At 40.7% G+C, this 20,939-nt stretch overlaps 1 protein-coding gene and 1 long non-coding RNA gene across 6 annotated transcripts; both read right to left on the bottom strand.

The window, feature by feature from the left end:
- Positions 1 to 130: 130 nt before the first annotated feature.
- On the bottom strand, positions 131 to 19,505 carry LOC129711047 (inositol-3-phosphate synthase 1-B-like). Of its 5 annotated transcripts, XM_055658402.1 has the most exons (12): positions 19,327 to 19,486; positions 18,701 to 18,787; positions 15,653 to 15,784; positions 9,462 to 9,623; positions 7,206 to 7,335; positions 5,933 to 6,126; positions 5,141 to 5,290; positions 4,605 to 4,820; positions 3,261 to 3,425; positions 2,363 to 2,476; positions 851 to 1,068; positions 131 to 603 (listed from the first exon to the last, which is right to left on the bottom strand). In XM_055658402.1, the coding sequence occupies exons 3-12, from the start codon at positions 15,764 to 15,766 to the stop codon at positions 417 to 419; spliced, it is 1,650 nt and encodes a 549-aa protein (XP_055514377.1). In that variant the 5' UTR covers positions 15,767 to 15,784; positions 18,701 to 18,787; positions 19,327 to 19,486; the 3' UTR covers positions 131 to 416. The 5 variants fall into 5 exon arrangements, with proteins under 5 accessions (XP_055514377.1, XP_055514372.1, XP_055514374.1 ...); XM_055658397.1 differs by lacking the exon at positions 18,701 to 18,787 and having other exon boundaries at positions 19,327 to 19,505; XM_055658399.1 differs by lacking the exons at positions 18,701 to 18,787; positions 19,327 to 19,486 and adding an exon at positions 16,231 to 16,254.
- Positions 12,783 to 15,646, bottom strand: LOC129711048 (uncharacterized). The gene is made up of 2 exons (XR_008725771.1): positions 14,972 to 15,646; positions 12,783 to 13,525 (listed from the first exon to the last, which is right to left on the bottom strand). It is a non-coding gene; the product is annotated as an uncharacterized LOC129711048 (long non-coding RNA).
- Positions 19,506 to 20,939: the final 1,434 nt, after the last annotated feature.

The raw sequence follows: 20,939 nt of genomic DNA, 5'->3' as shown, positions 1-20,939 counted from the left end.
GCAACAAACATTTGCCAAAATTATAATAAAACAGACAAGAGCATCCCCTTATTAGATTTACTATCTTCTTATAGCAGCAAATCTCTCTATATTATTCAGACACACTAGGTTAAAAAAAATCCATAGTAAATACTCCAAGATGAAGGAATTTATTTTAGAATCCCAAACATCCGATTACATCTTTAGAGTGTAAAACAACAACTAGCGACAAATAGGCCGAATACATTTAAAATTAACAATCTGCAGAAGCAGTACATCATATGTATAGTCAATGAGGGCATATGCTGCCAAGTGTAACAGAATTTATCTTCAAGTGTTAAAATAGCAATCAGATACAGATGCAATAGTTGAATTCAAAATACAGAGGCCTAACACATCACGAGTAACCTGACAGCAATTCAATACCATCTATAAAGTTATTTCTCATAACCATTTGTATAGCCATTTATGACATGGTTCTTGTTGAGGATATTGTCAAGTTTTGCAGTTTTGTGAGGTACAGGCTGAGCTGCCGAGTGATCAGTTATCCGTGTACTCATGAAACTCCTTTGCATCTTATGTTCCAGGAGCATGTGGTTCTGAGGAGGAAGAGCTAGACAGGCACTAAAATAAAAAAAATCCACATTACTGATCAATTACAAACCCTTACCAACTCAACCCCACCCCCAACAATCAGTAATTCGTACTCGTATTCTTCCTCCCAAACAAGCTATCCAATCTAATCTGGTCTGCCTTGCTTCCCCATTCCTCGATCCACATGATGCCCCCCTTTCATCTACCTTTATTGTCAAATCTTCCAAAGGTGAAAGGCTTCATTGCGGTAAAAATTAAGTTTATTCTGAGCACTTACCGCAATATATTTTCGATGCACATCCTTTGCTTGAAAAGAGAGTTAACAACTGGAGTTCCACCTGGCACCAATGGGGCCTTGCAGAGGTAGCTGAGAATCGAGAGAACACTGTGGAATGTTTGGAATTCAGTGTCCGATTCAGTTCGGAATGTTATTCTTTGGCAGAGCTCAGTCAGGACTACCAGATCCAGAATAAGTGGACTGGCGAGCAGAGAATCCTAATCAAAAAAAGGTTTGAAGACAAAATTAGGACCATTTTATAATATATTCAATAACTTCTGTGAACATCAAATGTTTAGTCACAAGATGGGTCTCCAAATTAGTGAAAGGTCATGACAAATGCATAAATAGCTAGTTTCAAATAAAAACTGTACTCTAATGTTGAGTACATGAGGATGATAAAGAAATTAGCATTGGTTTAAAATTAAAATAAAAGGGATTGAAAAGCAAGAATTCACCAGGGCTGATGACCTTTGTGGTAATACACTGACTGAGTGGTTGCACTGACTAACTTCTTCTAGTATTCTATAGAAGACAGCAGGCATTAAGAATGAAGAGAGAAAATGGGGAATTACAGAACAGTCAGACTGACATTCAAAACATGGAAAATGCTGGAATCTAGTAAGTGGCAACAGGCCACTGGGAAAATAACAACAGGGTGGACTCAACATGCGATTTACAAAAGGGAAATCAGTTTTTTGACAAACCTTCTGGATGCAAGATAAGGTTTTAACTTGATAGGGGCAAATTTACAGTATTTAGTCTTTCAGTAGCCCTAGGATAAAGGCACCACATAATAAGATAATTAAACAGATTTAGTGACATGCTCATGGCAATATGTTAGGCACAAAATAGTAGGACCAAGGATCATTAGGTACAGAGGATGGGATCGGAAGGACGCTGCAGGGATTGGTGCATGGACTGCATCTCTTCACACATGTATATCAATGGCATGATGCAATACAGGTCCTCCACAGCTTTCACAAGGGTTCCATTTGCAAATAGGAACTGTTCCGAACCCAAGCAGTTTGAGTTGGAAATGTAGCTGTCTAACAATATAGTCAAATAAATACAAATAAACCCAAGCCAAGAACAAGGAGTAGTTAAACCAGGTTATTTAACTCAGATTTCTCTGCAAGTTGCAATGATACTGCTGCAAAACAAGTTCCCACACAGTGGCAGATGCCTACAGCAGCCAGCAAATTCCAATTGCTGATCCACCAAATGTTCATTCATATGTACAGGTTGTCCACAAGTCAGGCATTTGTAACCTGGGGTAGGGATCTGTCAATACAAATACACTAATGATACAAAGCTAGGTTGTGGTGTGTATGTCTGGAGAGTGTAAAGAGCCTCCAGTAGATTTAAAAAGGTTAACTGACAGAAGGAATAGACACTGTGGAAAAAAAGACATTTAAGGAAATTTGGAGTGGAGATTTCATTTTTCTTTCCTACCAGACAAATCTGTTCTTCCCCCATCGCAAAACCCCAAATATTCCCCACTTGACAAACCTCACAGGTGTTATGGAGGACAATGGTGTTCGTGCCACCCATCATAATCTCAGATGTATACTCGTCCATTGCACGCTTGCTATCTCCAACATATGGGACATATTTAATTACAACCTAAGAGGCACAGATAGACAAATTAAAATAAAGGACAATTAGTTACAGCTCGTTTCAAGTTCCCAAGCAAGCTTGGAAGTCTGTTAAATCATTCCAGGTATAGACATTTCAATATTGATGTGCCAATGGAAAATTAGTCTACACAAGTTTCAAGTTAAAATCAATCCCATAAACATCTTTTCACCAGGCTGGGAAGGAAAAAAAAGTTAGAGAGCTGCCAAGCTCAATGTGTTAAACCTGGAGTTGCCCTCCTGCAGCTTTATTAGAGACTAGATTGAAATTTCCAATCAACCCTACCAACTCAGAGAAACCTCATTTCCCCACTAAATCTTTCCCTCTAACCCATTCTCTCCACATTCCCATCAACAGTCTTGCCCATATATGGACAGAGGGCAATTTACAATGGCAGCAACTTGCATAACATTTGAATGTGGCAGGAAACGTTATAATCTGGGGAAGACTGCAAAATGTTAACTCAGTGGGCTGTTCTGTACATTCTGTACTAACAGGGAGATTGTGATAGTCTTGCTAAGCTGTATGCAAAAGTAGCATTTCACTGTACCTTGATACACAAAGAAACCATTGAAACTTATGTAGTCTCAGAGAGACCAATAATACGGCACTTCCAAGTTTCCACCAAGATCGCTGGAGCATCAACTCTTCCAGCTGCACCATAATTCCGCCCTCCATTCCTTAAGTTCTGCAGCAGCAGGTAAACTGCTCGACTTGCATCAAAAATAACACGAATGAGAGAAAAAAAACAAGAGGCTCTTCTGGTACTTACACAATGGTCCGGCTTCTCATTTGGTTTATATAGGATAGGATTGGATTGAACCATGTCATCTACAACATTGCTCTTTGAGATCTCCTTTGATCTAAACTGCGCTGGAGCAGAAAGATTTTTTCCATCGTTGTTGCCCAAATGATTATAACTGACAATTGAGACAGTCTGTGGGGAAAAAGCATTGATATTTCCAGTCACTGGTCTGCTTTTATGTTCAATATTAGTCTGCACAGAAAATAAATCTTCGTACTGTACTAATCAATTGTTGAAACCAATTTTGTCAGAACACAGGAAGGTTGCTAAAAGTTCCACAATGGACTGCCCAAATTCCTCATATGGTGATCCACAAATAAAGACAGCCATGGATAGCTTTCAAATCTTTCTAAACGTAGAAACACAGTATACAATTACACAGCACGGCTTAGAACCATGTGTTTCTGTTTCTCAGGCAGAATTCCAGAACAAATTATAGCTCCATTATTAGTCATCAAATAGGCCAATTTATTTCCCCCGGGGCCTCTTCTTTTGTTTTAGAAGTGATGTTGCTTTTGACTCCTGATCATATCACTGTCCATTCGTCACAACCAAAAACATACGCTGTTGTCACTGATAACGCTGTTGTCACTGATAACATCAGTTCACCAGTACACAGCAGAAGCAGTGAACAGAAACAAAAAAGCCATATTGCCAATTGTTCACAAAAAAGCACGTTCAGTTCTAACTTGAAACTTTTAGAACGTTAAGAGCTGATAACTAGGTACAAATGAAACAAAGATACAATATTGCAAGAATATAAATTTAGATACAATATGCTGGAGGAACTGTCAGGCTGTGGGATGTTCTCCGGGGATGCTGCCTGACCTGCCGAGTTATTCCAGCATTATGTATCTATCTTTGGTGTAAACCAGCTTAGTGATTCATAGAGTCATACAGCATGGAAACAGGCCCTTAGGCCTAACTTGCCCACACCAACTAATATGACCCATCTACATTAGTCCCACCTGCCTGCATTTAGTCCATATCACTCTAAACCTATCCCAACTAAATATTTTGTAAATGTTGCAATAGTCCCTGCCTCAACTACCTACTCTGTCCGGCAGCTTGTTCCATACAACTACCACCCTTTGTGTACCCCTCAGGTTCCTACTAAATCTTTCCCCACCTCACCTTAAACCTATGTCCTCTGATACTCGATTCCCCTACTCTGGGCAAGAGACTCTACCCGATCTATTCTGCATGTGCAGTTCCTTGTTATAAAAAATAATATATATTCTTGCAATATTGTAGGAATCAAGAGACTATGGAGCACTTATCAGGAAGCTGGAACACTAAAGAGCTTCTCACCTTTAGCCCAGCACTGACAAGAAAGTCCACCAGGACAGATTTGATTTTCGTCTGGCCAGATTTGAAGTCATCCCCTGCAATAAACACTTTGTGTTTGACAGCAAGATCAATGACTCCAGGCACAAAAGTGTTCTGTGGAGATCCATTGATGTAGGCACAGCCTTCCAAAATGCTGGCCACAGCAAACATAGATGATGGAGATATATCACCTCCACACTGTAAAGAAAGAGGAAATGACAAAATTACAATTAGCACTGCATACATTCAGACACACTCGGCTTACAGCCACATGGCAAGGAATCTATTCTAACAAAATCTTCAACTTAAAATATTAACCCTGGTTTCTCTTTCTACAGATTTATACTCGTCTTACTGAGCATTCCCAACACGTTTTTGTACGACTAAATCGTGAACAAAAAAAAAATTATATTTGCTGGAAAACATGCCAAATATATTCATTCTTGTTTTGAAAGTTTAAATCTATTCAGTTATCTAGTTTTGAAAGTCTATTGTTATTCTAGTTTTTACGTGTTTACCTCAATTGTCTTCATGAGATTTCCTGCAGTGTCATTGACTCCACGACTGACATCACAGAAGCACTCAGTATTTGCTGTCCACAGAACAATTACTTTGTTAACACCACTCTTTGTCTTGAAGTCCCTGATATCTTTTCTAATTTGATCTAGCTGTGGAAAGAAATTACAATTCTATTGAGGCATTGTACGGCCAAACAAAAAAAAAAAAAAAAACAACCAATAACTATCTTTTCTAATTTGATCTAGCTGTGGAAAGAAATTACAATTCTATTGAGGCATTGTACGGCCAAACAAAAAAAAAAAAAAACAACCAATAACTAAGAATCATAATTCTACATTTAATTTCCTCTACCATCCCAGCAACAGTCGTCATGTCTCATAATGTCTCGTGGAGCTGCGGTTTGGGAGAGCTTCCAACGCGGGCGGCGCTGACCGTCATCGGGGAGTCCTGGGGCCCTTTGCCGAGGGCCACCAGCGTTGCATCTCTGACTTTGGGAGCCGCGGACTCTGGTACCGTCATTGGATGTCCCCCAGTCCACGTCGGACTTACATCACCCCCAGCGAGCGGGTGTTAGCGGCAATTCGGGAGAGCCCCGACCATTATTTTGGGGGAAGATGATTGTACTTTGGTGCTGTATTCTGCTGTGTGGGGATTTATGTTGAACTCTATCGTGTGTTGCGTTATTTATTTTTATTGTATGGCTGTATGGTGATTACATTTCACTGTGCCAACTGGCACATGTGACAAATAAATGTATCTTGTATCTTAATCAGCTGCAAATATTTCTGTACCTGCTCCTTTTTGGAACCATGGAACACATTATCAGCCCGGGAACCCTGATTAGCAGCAATGAATTCTGGAAAGTAAATAGAAGGTCGAGGCTGGAACTTCTTCATGTAAGGCTTCAGCTGTTCTTGCAGTTGCCAGTCCAGGACTTGAGCTCTCTCCATTGCATCACACAGATCTAGAGAGGAAATATCCCAGCCTGGAAAATAACATTTCAAACATTGTACCATTTGCACCCATAAAGCATCTTTCACATCTCCAGACCACCAATCTCTTCAGAGCAAATAAACCTGGTGCATCGCACTTACATAAACTGATTCAGTTGATTCACACATATAACAATTCTAGTTCACCTGCTTGATATGGTGTTGGGACAAATGCTGCTCAGGACACTGAAAGACAGCATTCTTTAAAACTTTAAAAAAAAATCTATACACTCAGATGTAGGGATCACAGAGCCTGAAGGGTTCAGTCCACAACACTGTTTGTTGTAATCTTAGTTTAGAGATACATGGCAGAAACAGGCCCTTCGGTGCTCCGACCAGCGATCCCTGCACATTAACACTAGAAAAATATACACTTTATACCAAGCCAATTTACCTACATGACAGTATGTCTTTGGAGTGTGGGGGGAAACCGTAGACCTCGGAGAAAACCCACACGATCACAGGGAGAACGTAAAACTCCGTACAGACAGCACCCGTAGTCGAGATCGAACACAGGTCTCCGGCGCTGCAAGCACTGTAAGGCAACAACTCTACCGCTGAATCACTGTGGCCGCCCAATCAAGATCAAATCTATATCCAAGTCCTGAGTCAGCCCAATGCTCACACTTATGTACTGCAGGGCAAAAATGACCATTCTAATACATCACTGGTCAATCTGTGGAATTCTGAAGAAGGGTTTCGGCCCAAAAAGTGGCCCATTTCCTTCGCTCCATAGATTCTGCCGCACCCGCTGAGTTTCTCCAGCATTTTTGTCTACCTGTGGAATTCTTTGCCACAGAACACTGTGAGGCCAAGTCAGTGGATAAAGTCAAGGCAGACATAGATCTATCATAGTCATACATAGATTCTTGATTAGTACAGATGTCAGAGGTTATGGGGAGAAGGCAGGAGAATTTGTTTGGAGGGAGAGATAGATCAGCCATGATTGAATGGCGGAGTAGACATGATGAGCCGAATGGTCTAACTCTGCTTCTATCACTTATGAGCACACCAAGACTCTCATACAGCAAATCATACAATTGTTACCACAAGGTGGTAGCATGATACATACCGTCAAAAACAATGTCATTTGGATTCACGGTGGGCAGCAGGTCCTTGAAAGGAATGTACATGTCACCAGCAGAACCAACACCAAGACATACCGTTGAGGATTGAAACAAGGATCCATAGTAGTTTGCAACCTGTTTGTTGTTGTTATTGGGGAGCACGAGATATATTGAAAAAAGGGTGCAGAGACAAAAGATAAAATTGGAATTAAAACATCAAGCTCAAAGTAATATATTTTCATAAACATATCTCTTTAACGCAAGATAACTCAGGCTTAGTATACTGAGATGCGTACTATGAACTAATAATAGAATTTGCATACAATACAGCTACGTACAAACTTCCTGTGAGGGAGGAAGGGCCACGTAGCAAAAAAAAAAAAAAAAAAGAAATTGTCCCTTATCCATATCTCACAATGAAATCAATGCTCCAAAGGAAACATGGTATTTCACACTAATAGTCCTAAACAAAGAATTGATGTGGTATAGGATTGTGGAGGAAATAGGCTCAGTACAATAATATTGTTAAACAAAGCAACGTACAATATTTTAGCTTGCATTAACAAAAATAAAACAAGGCTATTAAAAAGAACTTGAAATAAATCTTGAGGGAAAAAAAAAATATTGTTATTGGAGTCTGATACTTTCTTGTCCAAAATGTGTAAGAAAGAACTGCAGAAGCTGGTTTAAATCGAAGGTAGACACGAAATGCTGGAGTAACTCAGTTGGACAGGCAGCATCTCTGGAGAGAAGTAATGGGTGACGTTTCGGGTTGAGACCCTTCTTCAGAATCTCGAATCGTCACCCATTCCTTCTCTCCAGGGATGCTGCCTGACCCGCTGAGTTACTCCAGCATTTTGTGTCTACTCTTGTCCAATTTCACTTTTCCCCCCAAACATTTGACATGTTTTTATAACATGATTTTCTAGAATGAGGTTCCTTAGGAATACCACTATCATGTTTTAGCAGATCCATCTGAAACTGTGAACAAAGGATTGAGAATTGGTTATGTTTACAATGGCCGTTTCACATGGCAATATGGGAAAAGGTTCAGAATGTACTCAAGAAAACTAATCTGCATGATTAGCTTTTCAGGACATACAGTAGGTATGTTGCAAAGCCTACCTGAAGCGTCGCTGAAAATCTGTCGCTGCGGGTGTGCGCAATTTTGTCGCCGTTTAGAGGGGGGCGGGTTTAAAACGCGATTTTCACTAGGCTGTTCCAATCGAAGATGTTCAGCCTAGTTAATTATTAACGGAAAATCTCTGGAATATTCCGTCGCTTTAGCTATTATTAGTTTTAAAGGCTTTATATAATTGTTGTAGTAGTTTAAAAATGAACCTCTAAACCTGCGACCACCGGCAACCGGCAGGGTCTCATACAGCAGACAACAGAAGGTAGGCTGTTTATTTTTACATTAAAAAGGGCTTCTTAAGATCCCTTTATACAAAGTTTAAAGTTGCGAGTAGCTCATTTTGGCCCCATTATATCCTGCAGTATTTTTCTGGGCATTTGGGGGCACAAATCTAGCGCAATGTGAATGTTCTAAACCAGCGCGTTCACAGGATCCCACTAGAAAGCCGATTTAAATTGACTTTAATTTACAGCAATTGAACACTAAATTCTTTCCATTTGGCCTATAAATTAATGTAAATGAGATTTAAAAATCATGTTTTATTGTGAATTTGTGAATATTATTTGGACACTTAGGCTATTTAAAAATGTTAATCATTTATTAAGAAATAGATAGATGTTTAGATCTAGTAATTGAAGTTTGAAATTAGCTCCAATTGGGTAACTAACTAATTATATGCTTTAATTTCAGGTCATCCAAGTAAGATTGATTTATATTTGTTTCAGAATGCTTCAATCTATGATAGCTGAAAATTTCATTCAGTTCTCTTAATTTTTAAGAAAGTTATGGGCTTTTGACTGTCCACGATCACAGCTTTTTTGTTATATTTTAGAAAATCAATAGGGAACAAGATGCTAATTTCCGAGTATGAAAATGGCCGTAACTTTTTGAATACTTGAGATATGAAAGTGAATTACGTGTCAAATTAAACTTCTTTTTATGCTTTATGTGATGGGATAAATTGCAGATTTGATTTTTAAAATCTCAAAATTTTGTAACATTGCTACATACAGCTTGTTTGAAACATGAAGACACAAAAGATGTCTCTCAAATGTTCCTATCCTTTTAAATTTGATTTGAAGTCCTGGAAGAGCAATTCAGCAAGGTCAAGTGTTGCGATACTAACCTTCTTTCCTGTTTTGGTCATCCAGTGAAGTCCCAACTGGTTGGCCAGAACTGCTGCAGTAACTGTGGTTCCATTATTGCCACCCCATCCAACTAGCATTACACCGAGTTTCGGCACCTTTCTCTCCGTGCGGAAGGTGAATTTGGTTGAACATGGCTTCACCTAATTAGAGCCCAACACAAACACATTTTTTTTTTTTTTTAAAACAAAGTCTAAAATCACAATTTCCCTCAAGGGGAGTATTAGAGGCTTGTCAGGCCTTGATAATGGAGTTCTCAGTTAGCATTTACCCCTGCTGGAGATATGATCAACTCTATAAGGCACGAAGTTGATGTAGCAGCTAGGTGAACGCTTTCCCCATTACCTGCCTTGATAAGCAAGAATAAAAATATGGCCTTAGATGAAGATACATACAACACTAAGATGGCATCAAGAAATCCCAGGTAGTATTGTATTCAAGCGGAACGAGGTAAGAGGGAAGCCCAGGCCAAGGTTACACAGTAAAGAGCCTTTTATGAAACCAAGTAATGTTACTATAAAGTAGATCGAAAGGATAAAAAAGGAGCCATAAAATAACATCTCACAATTATGTGAAAATAATTATAATTTGCACACTTGAAGAGGGAGGAAGAGAAGAATCTAACAATCCCAAGTAAAATTACATACATTCACATCAGTGAAACCCACAAAAAAACTATCTGATCAAATTGCGTCCTTATCAAGCCCAACCAACATTACCCACATTTGACGCCAACAGAATCGCATAATACATCTCTAATAATGTGCATTCAACAGATGATTATTGAAATGTTCTTATTGAAGGCTCCCTCCTAATAATGCTTAAAACTAGAAATATTGCAAAAAATCTCACCCATCGCTACCAAAACATAGTCAGACACGATTTATGATCCTGTCACCTTAATGTTCGGGATCGAACTGCTACCTAGAAATGTCACAAGCAGCATTAACCACAACACGACAGGTGCTTAATAAGTCAGAAGCAGCCAACTATAACAGGAAAATAGAACAACCATATTTGGTTGGCAGACCATTATGCAGAAGAAACCTGGTGTAAAAACATCCAAGGTGCTCCTCAAATGACTGTTCACGGCTGGGCATTTTCTGTTTTGAATGGGTCCAAAATTCAGATTACTGAAAGAATGGCTTATATCTAATTGAAACCTTGTACAGAAGAAGCAGTGTTCATCTTTTAACGAATATAAAGGTAGCCACATTATGGTTTTACAAGATTTTACAATATAATGGGAATTAATTTCATTTAAATTTATGTCTAGGAATAAACAAAAGATTTACTCTTGTATGGCATCTTTCATGATCTCAGTACATCCCACAGCGCATTATAACTAATGAAGTTCTTTAAATGTATCTGTCAATGTAATATAGTTAACACAACAAGTGCCCAACACAAACAATAATGACCAGATACATTTTTACAAAAAGGCAATTGTTGAGGGATAAATATTGACCTGGATACCAGGATAAATTTCCCTGCTCTTCTTCAAAACAGCGCCACGGGAACATTTTAATCCACCTGAGAGCTGAATTAGATAGATATCATTGCTTTATCTCTTCAAGTTGGAAGGAATTAGCTTCTCGGAGGAAAGCAATTTATCGTGAAGGTCGGAGAGAAGCAGCAGCCAGCTAACCGAGAGCAGTAGGCGAGTCAGAGGGAAAGATTTAAAAATAGCACCAAAGGCCCAGGTTCGAGAAATTACAAATTAACCCTCAAGTAGTTGATTAGGTAACAGATAAAGAAATGCAGCTGTAGTGGAGCGGCCTTGTTGAGGTGAAGTGCCTTGGTGAGTAAAATGTGAGTCCTTCGCACAAGAGTCTTCGGCGAGGAGGCCGAGGCACTCGATTCGAAATTTGTGATTTTCTTGTCCACTGAAGAAATGGCAGGCAAGTTGGTAGTGTGTTTCCTGCAGGATGTGGGAAGTCAGGAGGCACTGTTGGTGCGTCTGGAAACTACACCTGCTGAAATTGTGTCCAGGTGCAGCTCCTGAATAAACATGTTGGGGAACTGGAGCAGCAATTGGATGACCTCAGGGCCATCCGGGAAAATGAAAGTTTCCTGGACAAGACCTACAGTGAAGTTATCACACCAAGGATACAGGAAGAGCAAAAGTGGGTGACTGTGAGAAAGAGGAGTAAACGTGGAGTGCTGGAGGCCCGGTGGCTGTACCTACTGAAAACAGGAACGCCCTCTTGGGAGAGGATGACACGACACGATTGAGTGGTAGCCAGGGCTGTGATTCCAACCCAGCTGAGGCTCAACAGTAACGAAGAGTAACGTCAGGCAGAGCCATAGTGGTGGGAGACTCCATCGTCAGAGGTGCGGATAGGAGATTCTGCGGCAGCAGGCGAGACTCAAGGATGGGTACTGTTGTAGAGCAGAGGGATCTAGTACAGGTACATGGTTCCTTGAAGGTCGAGTCACAGGTAGATAAGGTGGTCAAAAAAGCTTTCGGAACTTTGACCTTCATCAGTCAGAGTATTGTATATAGAAGTTGGGAGTTCATGTTGCAGTTATACAAGACATTGATTGGTGAGACCGCATTTAGAATATTGTGTTCTGTTCTGGGCACCATGTTATAGGAAAGGTATTGTCAAGCTTGAAAGGGTTCAGAAAAGATTTTCAAAGATGTTGCCAGGACTAGAGGGTGTGAGCTATAGGGAGAGGTTGAGTAGGCAGAGTCTCTATTCCATGGAGCGCAGGAGGATGAGGGGAGATCTTATAGAGATATACAAAATCATGAGAGGAATAGATTGGGTAGATGCACAGAGTCTTATGCCCAGAGTATGGGAATAGTGGACCAGAGGACATAGGTTCAAGGTGAAGGGGAAAAGATTTAATAAGAATTTAGGAGGTAACTTTTTCACTCAAAGGGTGGTGGGGTGCATGGAACAAGCTGCTAGAGGAGGTAGTTGAGGCTGGGATTATCCCATTGTTTAAGAAACAGTTAGACAGGTATATGGATAGGACAGGTTTGGAGGGATATGGACCAGGCAAGTGGGACTGGTGTAGCTGGGACATTGTTGGCCGGCGAGTTGGGCCGAAGGGCCTGTTTCCACACTGTATCACTCTATGACTATACATAACTTCAGTAGATCTGAAGTATTACACATATGCCCATTGATGCACTATATTTTAGTGTTCTGCATCAAACAAGCAAGTGATAATCATCAAAACCAAAATACATCCAAGAGGTCATTCCAAAGCAATTAATGACATGCTTACTGTGAATGAGAGAACCTCTATGATCTGTACATTCAGTAAACAAGCTGTTCTGAAGTAACCAGCAATTTCATGAATGTTATTCCTGTGTTGTACAAACAAAATAAACCAAAACATCCTTGGTACACTCTAAAGGATCAGTTAAAGATATTTAAACACATTTTTAACATAGAGGACTTGAATTTTCATTATAGTTTAATTATTGAACTAACCAGGCATTATATTGTTGATTTGCTGCAAGACTAAAGATCAAGTTTTGAAAATGTACAGACTGGTTAATGGCGAGGTAGCTTCCATCTGGGTGGATTGCAGAATGGGAAGGAGAACTTCTAAAACACTATGATCGACAAGTGATAGTTAATCTTATAGCTAGCTAGTCTTCATGGATAAAGAAGGCTGTAAATTGTGGGCCACGGGTATATAAATGAAGGTTAGGGTACACTGCTGTGAAAGTGAAGTGGGAAAGGACCCAAATTGTAATGGTCCGGATCATCACAGCAATTAGTACTTCAAATAATTAGAAATTCATTTCTACTCTTTGATGTCAAATTTTCTCCCGAGGTAAGCAACCTGTAAACAACATGCATTGATGAACCAAGGCTGTAAGGAAACAGCTGGGAAGTTGGGTAACTTTCAAAGATCCAACATAGGCTCAATGGGCCAAATGGTCTCATCCTTTGCTTGGAGAATTCTGCTCCAAAACAGCATGCTGTAAATTCAAATCTCCAACAGAGGAAGGTTTAACACCTTCACCCAGCAACACACTGGTTTTCCATTATTTCTTCCACTTGAGATCACCAGGATCACACTGAAAAAGAAAAGTGTATCTGATCCTCAAACTAGTATCAGCATTGTCAGTCATAAAAACAAACAGACAATAGGCACATCACATTCTTAGTATTGTTTTAGTTTTAAGATGTCATTTTCAAATTGGTATCCAGTTCGAAACAAAATATTGTAAAGTAAACCCTTGTTATAACGGGCCATGGGGGTGGGGGGGCATCCGTTATTGCCGTCCGTGCTGAGTTATTCAAGCACTTTGTATCATTTTACCTTAAAACTAGGCGCCAACGCCTCTCGTTTGCACCAGCGAGTCTTTCGTCACCCGTTTAACAAGGCTCAAGTTGTAAACCCCAGCAGGACTAGCTTTCTTCAGGCTGCCACTACTGTCACGGTGGGGCTCCCTTCACTCTCACCCATCACTTTGTCTGCTCCCCCGTAGTCTCCCCTGTAGTCATTGTCGGGGAGGGGACAAGGCATGGGAAGGAGGCGGCAGTGGAAGAGCAAGCAATAGAGTGGACAAAACGACAGGAAAAGGAGGAGATGGAAGAGGGAACAAAGAGGCGAAGTGGACAAAGTGATGGCCAACAGAGAGGCTATTGCTGGCAACAGGGGAGGGAGGCTGGTGTCGGCAGATCCCTCCACTGTACTGGAAATCCATTATAACAAGGGTTTGCTGTTTTAACATATGGCACCCCATCCCTTATCCAGTCAATGGATAACTTTTCCATCCGTATATATACACATATACAGTCAAGATAAATATTATTTTGCTAAATATGCACAAACACCTTCTACCGTGTATCAGCCTTTGCCCTAATCTTGACAGGAAGTAGTTCAAGAAGTGCCATAGGTTTTTAGTGTTTTGTCCAAGTGATCATTATTAATGCGAAAACTCAGTAAGAAGCAGTCTGGATATTCATTCGAGAGAACATTTTCATCCAGCATCCAGTACAAGTAATTGGGGGCAGGGAAAAAGGAGGAAATTAAAAAAAAAAGAATCAACAGAAACTCCAACGAATTTTCTTTCCCTCCGATCTAAAAAAAGTCGCACAGTTGAGCTGCTGCCTCACAGCTTAAGTGACCTGGTGCTTGATCCTGACTTTGGCTGCTGAATGTTTGGAGTTTGCAAACCTCTTCCCATTACATGGAATTTTCAGTTTCATCCCATACCAAGATGTGATATTTGGCATGTTAATTGGCTATGGTAAATTATCGCTGATGAAGCAGAATAATACGAGCTAGAATGAATTGGCAGGATATCGATGGAAGGATGGGATTATTCAGAGAGGGAATATACTCATTGAATCAAATGCTCTTTGTATGTCGTGAAGAAACCATGTGAAGAGCCAAAATGCTGCAATCACAAGACTAATTATATACATTTGTAACCCAAATTCATTCTTCAAAAAGAAAATTGCTTCATTATTTTCCAAAAATAATTTGAAAAATATCTTCAACTAGCCACTCCTACCTTAGTCTCTCACCACTCCTTCCAATTGTTGCTGTTTGTTTATCCAGCAAAACCAATTCCAATACCAAAAGCATTAGAATTAATAGGTCTGAAGAAGGGTTTCGGCCCGAAACGTCACCTATTTCCTTCGCTCCATAGATGCTGCTGCACCCGCTGAGTTTCTCCAGCATTTTTGTGTACCTTAGAATTAATAGATTGTTTTTTTTCCAGCAAGATATGACCGGTAGGTTAAAAAAAATAACAACCCCATTAGGGTGCTTGGAATGGGAAGGCAAATGCAAATACAACACATAAATCCCCAACTCTTGAGTGAGCTGAAGTGGTTTCCTTTTGGGTCAAGGAATGAGTCAAAAGAGAAAAAAGAGCACATCTTTACAAAAATGAAATGTATGAAATATGATCTTTGAATAAAAAAAACTGACGCAATAATTTATTATTTTATCAGATTCCTTCAGACCCACATCTTATACATATCTATTGCAGCTAGACTTGTGTACACGATGGAATGTAGCCCTAAAAAACCTCCAGAAATGAGTCCTGCTCAGGATGGGAATCTGGTCTAACTCCAGCAACTTGTTATTAATCGAATCTTGTGTAAACATAGTCTAAGATGGCACCACAATACTCACCTTGTTGACAATCCATTTGACCAGCAACTACAGTCAGAAACAGATGCCTTACCTTAATTGATCCATTCTCTTCATGGACTTGCGTGGTCTGATAGGGATACTCTGCCTCAATGTAATCTTTGGTGTAAGTCACATCTGGGCTGTCAACGATAAACTTCTCCGCCATCCTCAATTGGGAATGTTCCTTTAAAAGGAATTTGCAAGTCAAAGATGGTTTGGCAAAAACAAAATAACGAAAAAGAATTTAACAGCAACCATTTTATCAACTCAAAGTTAAAGCTGGAACCTGATCATTAAAAAAAATAATTATTACAAACATCTCTAAAAAAGTACAGCAATCACTTTCATGCTAAACAGGAATCCAGGTAGTGGTGTCCTGTCCAGAAGAGTAGAAACCCCCCAGATTTACATTAAATGAACGAGCCCCAAGTTCATGCGAGCATGCAAGTCCCTGGTATTAGCCATTGCTGATGAAAAGCTCCAGATTTAGAGCTTAAAAGATTACTCCTACAGGAAGCAACTGGCTAGAAGTGATGCGAGCAAGTCATCAACCTACCCTCTGGGGAAAAAAGCCTTAGGGTTTTCCTGCAAGATTTGGAAATAAAGAAATAAATAAAATGTTTTCCAGACCTGCCATTTTCCTCATGATCAGTTCAGACCATAGATCATTTTTTCTGCTTTCATTCCTGGAGGTATGTCTCCACACCAGGCACTTTTTAAAAATCAGATTTAATTTTAGACACAAGGAACTGCTGATGTTGGTTTATAAAATAAACAAAGTGCTGGAGAAGCTCAGCAGGTCAACCAACCCAAAACCTCACCTATTCATGTCCTCTAGAGAAGCTGCCTGACACACTGAGTTATTCCTGCATTTTGTCTTTTTTCCCCCCAGATTTAATTTAATAACTATGCAATGAGAAACCCATTCTAGAATATTGGCTCGGCACAGATTACCAACATGCTGATCCTAGAAGCTGCATGAAAGGATGGTGGAAGTAGCCCCTGTTTTTTTTCCAAAGGGAATGTGACAACTACCAAATATAGTTTCTATGGCTACAAGGAATGCATCAAGGACCAGGATTGAGAGGATCCCTCTATAAATGGCAGAAGAGAGTAAATAAATTACACAACCTCCTTTGCCACAACAATCCCATGCTTAAAAATGTTGTTCATTTCTTATTTCTTGTGGTTTGTATTTAAAAGTATTTCTGATCTGCAAGGAGAAAAGTGATAAAAAGCCAAAATTGTAAAGCTATAAAGAAGGCACCAATAATGATCCTTACGTAATTTATGGAAATGCACTACAATAGTTTAAGAGATCATCTAGTTTTTCCTCTATTATTCTGCATTTCGTTATTCTGGATTTCTGTGGGCTAGTAACCAATCAAGTGATTTATATATTAATTACCAGTTCTTTAGTTATATCTCACATAAAATCTTTGCTCAAATGTGTAGTTACCCAAAGAACCAAGAAATTGACATGGTGCTCATCTTACCAACCTTCACGTGGTCCGTCCTGTTTTGACTAATGCTATCAACTAGGTCAAATAAGTCAGTCAAATAAGATCAAATAGAATAAGTTATCCTACAACTTTAGGCTGTGCACGCCATACGCAAGATGATCATGCAAACTACAGAGGGTCAATTTTGTTTCCACTGTAGACCATCCCAGTCAAAGATCATTATAAGATTCCGAACTAAGTGATCAAAACATTGGGAGTATTCACAAAATAACATTGGGAGCATTCACAACATTTCAGATCTCCAATTGTTGTAAAGCAAAGCTAATAGATTGTTTGGTGTACAAACTGTGGCAGTGTTTTTAAATTGATGGTGCTATATCCATCCACGAGTTAATGGGTAAATAGTCCTGACCAATACCAAACATTTGTGGAAGAAGCAAAACTCTTTATAGAAATTACTGCAATAATTTAACCGTATGTTAACATTCTACTGCGAATACATCTTTGCTAATTCCTTTAGTCCCTTGATGTTTTGAAAGCTCCAATTCTAGCACTCGAGGAAAAAAAGACGTTTTTATTGAAACTCTGAGCAATTAACAAAGAGTTGGAGAATGGAGACACAAGCAACTGTGTACAAAATCATGAAAGGAATAGATCAGGTAACGGCATTTGTGCAAGTGACGAGGGAAATAGAGAACCGTAAAACTGTTTAAGGTGAGGGTGGGGGGGTGGGGGGGGGGGTAAGATAATAGGAACCCGTGGGATAACTTTATTTTACACATAGGGTTGTATGGAACGAGCTGCCAATACAGGTAGTTGAGGCAAGGACTATTGCAACGTTTAAGAAACATTTAGACAGGGCCATGGATAGGACAGGTTTAAAAGGATATCGGCCAAACGCAGGAAGGTGGGATTAGTGAAGATGGGACACGTTGATCGGTGTGGGAAAGTTGAGCCAAAGGGGTTGTTTTTCACGTTGTCCGACTCGTAAACCAGTATCTGCAGGTATAAAAAACAAAAAAAGCATACAAAGCACTGGAACAGCTCAGCATGTTGGGCAGCATGTGTGGAGGAGATTGGGACAGATGACCTTTGGGGTCAGGACCCTTCCTTCCCTATCCATGTTGAGTCCCTTTCCTATCCATGTAGCAGATAGTCTCTTTTCAATGTTATTATGTTTCCTTGAAATTTATTTAGTCAGAGGGTGGTGAATCTGTGGAATTGGTTGCCACAAAAGGTTGTGGAGACCGCCAATGATTTTCAAGGCAGAGATAGATAGATTCTTGATTAGTACAGGTGTCAGGGATTATGCAGAGAAGGCAGGAGAATGGGATTGAGAGGGATCGTGTGAGAAGGAACTGCAGATGCTGGTTTAAACCAAAGGTAGACACAAAAAGCTGGAGTAACTCAGCGGGATAGGCAGCATCACTGGAGAGAAGGAATGGGTGACGTTTTGGGTCGAGATCCTTCTTCAGATTAGATAGGGATAAGGGAAACGAGAGATATAGACGATAATGTAGCGAGATAAAAGAACAATGAATGAAAGATATGCAGAAAATTAACGACGAATGAGGAAACAGGCCATTGTTAGTTGTTTGTTAAGTGAAAACGACGTGAGGGATCGAGATAGGGGATACCTGGTGAGAGAAATCAAATGAGATGCTGTTCCTCCAATTTGCGTTTAGCCTCACTCTGACAATGGAGGAGACCGATGACGGAAAGGTCTGTGTGGGAATGGGGAAGGAGAATTAAAGTGTTTAGCAACCGGCGGATCAGGCAGGATTTCTGGAGACTGGCTAGCATTGGTTGAATGGCGTAGTAGACTCGATGGGCCGAGTGGCCTAATTCTGCTCCGGTTCGCCTGGTGCGGGCGGGCGGCCGAGGAACGGCCAGAGCTCGAGCCTCCCGCCCAACCCCCCCCCGCGCGGCCGCCCCTCGCGCCCCAACCCCAACGGCCGCCCCTCGCCCAAACCCCCCGCGCGGCCAAACCCCAACGGCCGCCCCGCGCCCAACTGCCGCCCCGCGGCGCCCAAACCCCAACGGCCGCCCCTCGCGCCCCAACCCCCGCGGCCGAGGCGAACACACTCGGCGGCCCGGACCGGCAGCGTCGGACAATGGACACGATCGGGAACCATGTTCGTCGACGATGAGGGGGGAGGGGATGTCCGCCTGACAAAGAGCCAGGGCCTGGAGATCCTTTCATGATCAGCCCCGCTGAAGAAAACCCTCCATCCCGCCCGCCCGCCTCGGAGCCCGACGTTACCGGTTCTCTCAGGTTGGTTGTGGATGATTGCTGGATGCTGTTGCTTGTTGGATTGTGGATCGGCCTTTGTCCTTTCTTTGAGAGAGAGAGAGAGAGAAAAAGAGAATAATATATCGGCGATTCGACGTCTGCGTGTTGAAGCTCCAACACCGCTGAGCGCGCCTAGCGGCTTCCTTAATATAGAGTCGGGCTGCACTGCCATGCGAGGGCGGAGACTTGAAATCACCCACTTAAAGTGCCACTGACCTCTCCCTTTTTCTGCCAGCCAAGCAACTAACAAACCCTATCGCAAACTGCAGTTTGCAAAGGAGGTTACGTGTCAACCAAGGGTAAACAATCTTGCTTTAAAGAGCCGGGCAGAGTTAGTTGTATTTTTCCAAGCCCATCCTCTGTGCCTGTAATTTGTTCGATGAAAACATCTTCTGTTTTGTCTGATTGGTGTTACGCAGACAATGCAAAGACTCATGCGACTTCAAAGAAAAACCCAGAACATTCTGGAAATACTGTAATTTTCCATGACCAGATTCAATGTGTGAGCAACGCAAATACTGTTTGCAACACCTTTACACATATATTGAGCATAACACCTTGCACTTAATGGTGTTTAGCATCATTGCAAATGGTCAGTCTACATCTAATTTTAGAAGTTAAAAAAAAACACTATTGGAATGTTATAGTTAGGGGTGCCAAGGTATTCAATTTATACATTTGATCGGTTTTAAAATTCTTTGAAAATGTGTCTGACCTATTTTGGTGATCAGGTGAGTAAATATACTGGTTAGAATTAGGATTAAAGATAGTTTATTAATTGGGATTGTGGATTACTATTAGGGGATGGAGTTAGGGTTAGGTTTGAAGTTGTGATTGTGCTGGAGAGGGTGCAGAAGAGATTCACCAGGATGTTGCTTGGATTGGAGAACTTTAGTTAAAAGGTGAGATTGAATGGGCTGGGTTTGCTTTCCCTTGGAGAGAGGGAGCCGAGGGGTGACTTGATAGAGGCATGTAAAATTATGAGAGGCGCAGAACCTTTTTAGAGTCATAGTCGTACAGCATGGACTCCGGATTTTGGCTCAACTCGTCCATGCCAACCAAGATGCCCCATCTAAACTAGTCGCAATTGCCTGCATTTAATCCATATCTCTCTAAACCTTTCCTGTCCATGTACCTATCCAAGTGTCTTTTCAATGTTGTTAATTTTCCATAGTAGAGGTTTCAATTACAAGAGAGCATAGGTTTAAGGTTAGAGAGAGGAGTTTTAAAGGTGATCTGAGAGGAAAGGTTTTCACACCGAGAAACTTGTAGTAGGGACTTAATGTTAACAATAAGCATCACCATTGTTAGTGTATATATATCACCTATATTATCTATATAGATAATCTATATAGATTGTTAGTGTATATATCACCTATATAGTGTATATATCACCTATATTATCATTCAGCATGGTTGCCCAGATGACACAATTGATGTCAGTGATGTCTAAGAGAGGGGGATATAATCCAACCACACCCGAGCAGTCTGGAGGAGTGTAAATAGAGGAAAAAATAGGGCAGTAGAGAGAGAAAAAGACATGTTGGAACTGATACACAGCATTTAGAATCATACAGTGTGGA

The sequence above is a fragment of the Leucoraja erinacea genome, chromosome 29 (assembly GCF_028641065.1).
Source record: "Leucoraja erinacea ecotype New England chromosome 29, Leri_hhj_1, whole genome shotgun sequence".
Lineage (NCBI taxonomy): Eukaryota > Metazoa > Chordata > Chondrichthyes > Rajiformes > Rajidae > Leucoraja > Leucoraja erinaceus.
This window is presented reverse-complemented; position numbering and strand designations above follow the sequence as displayed.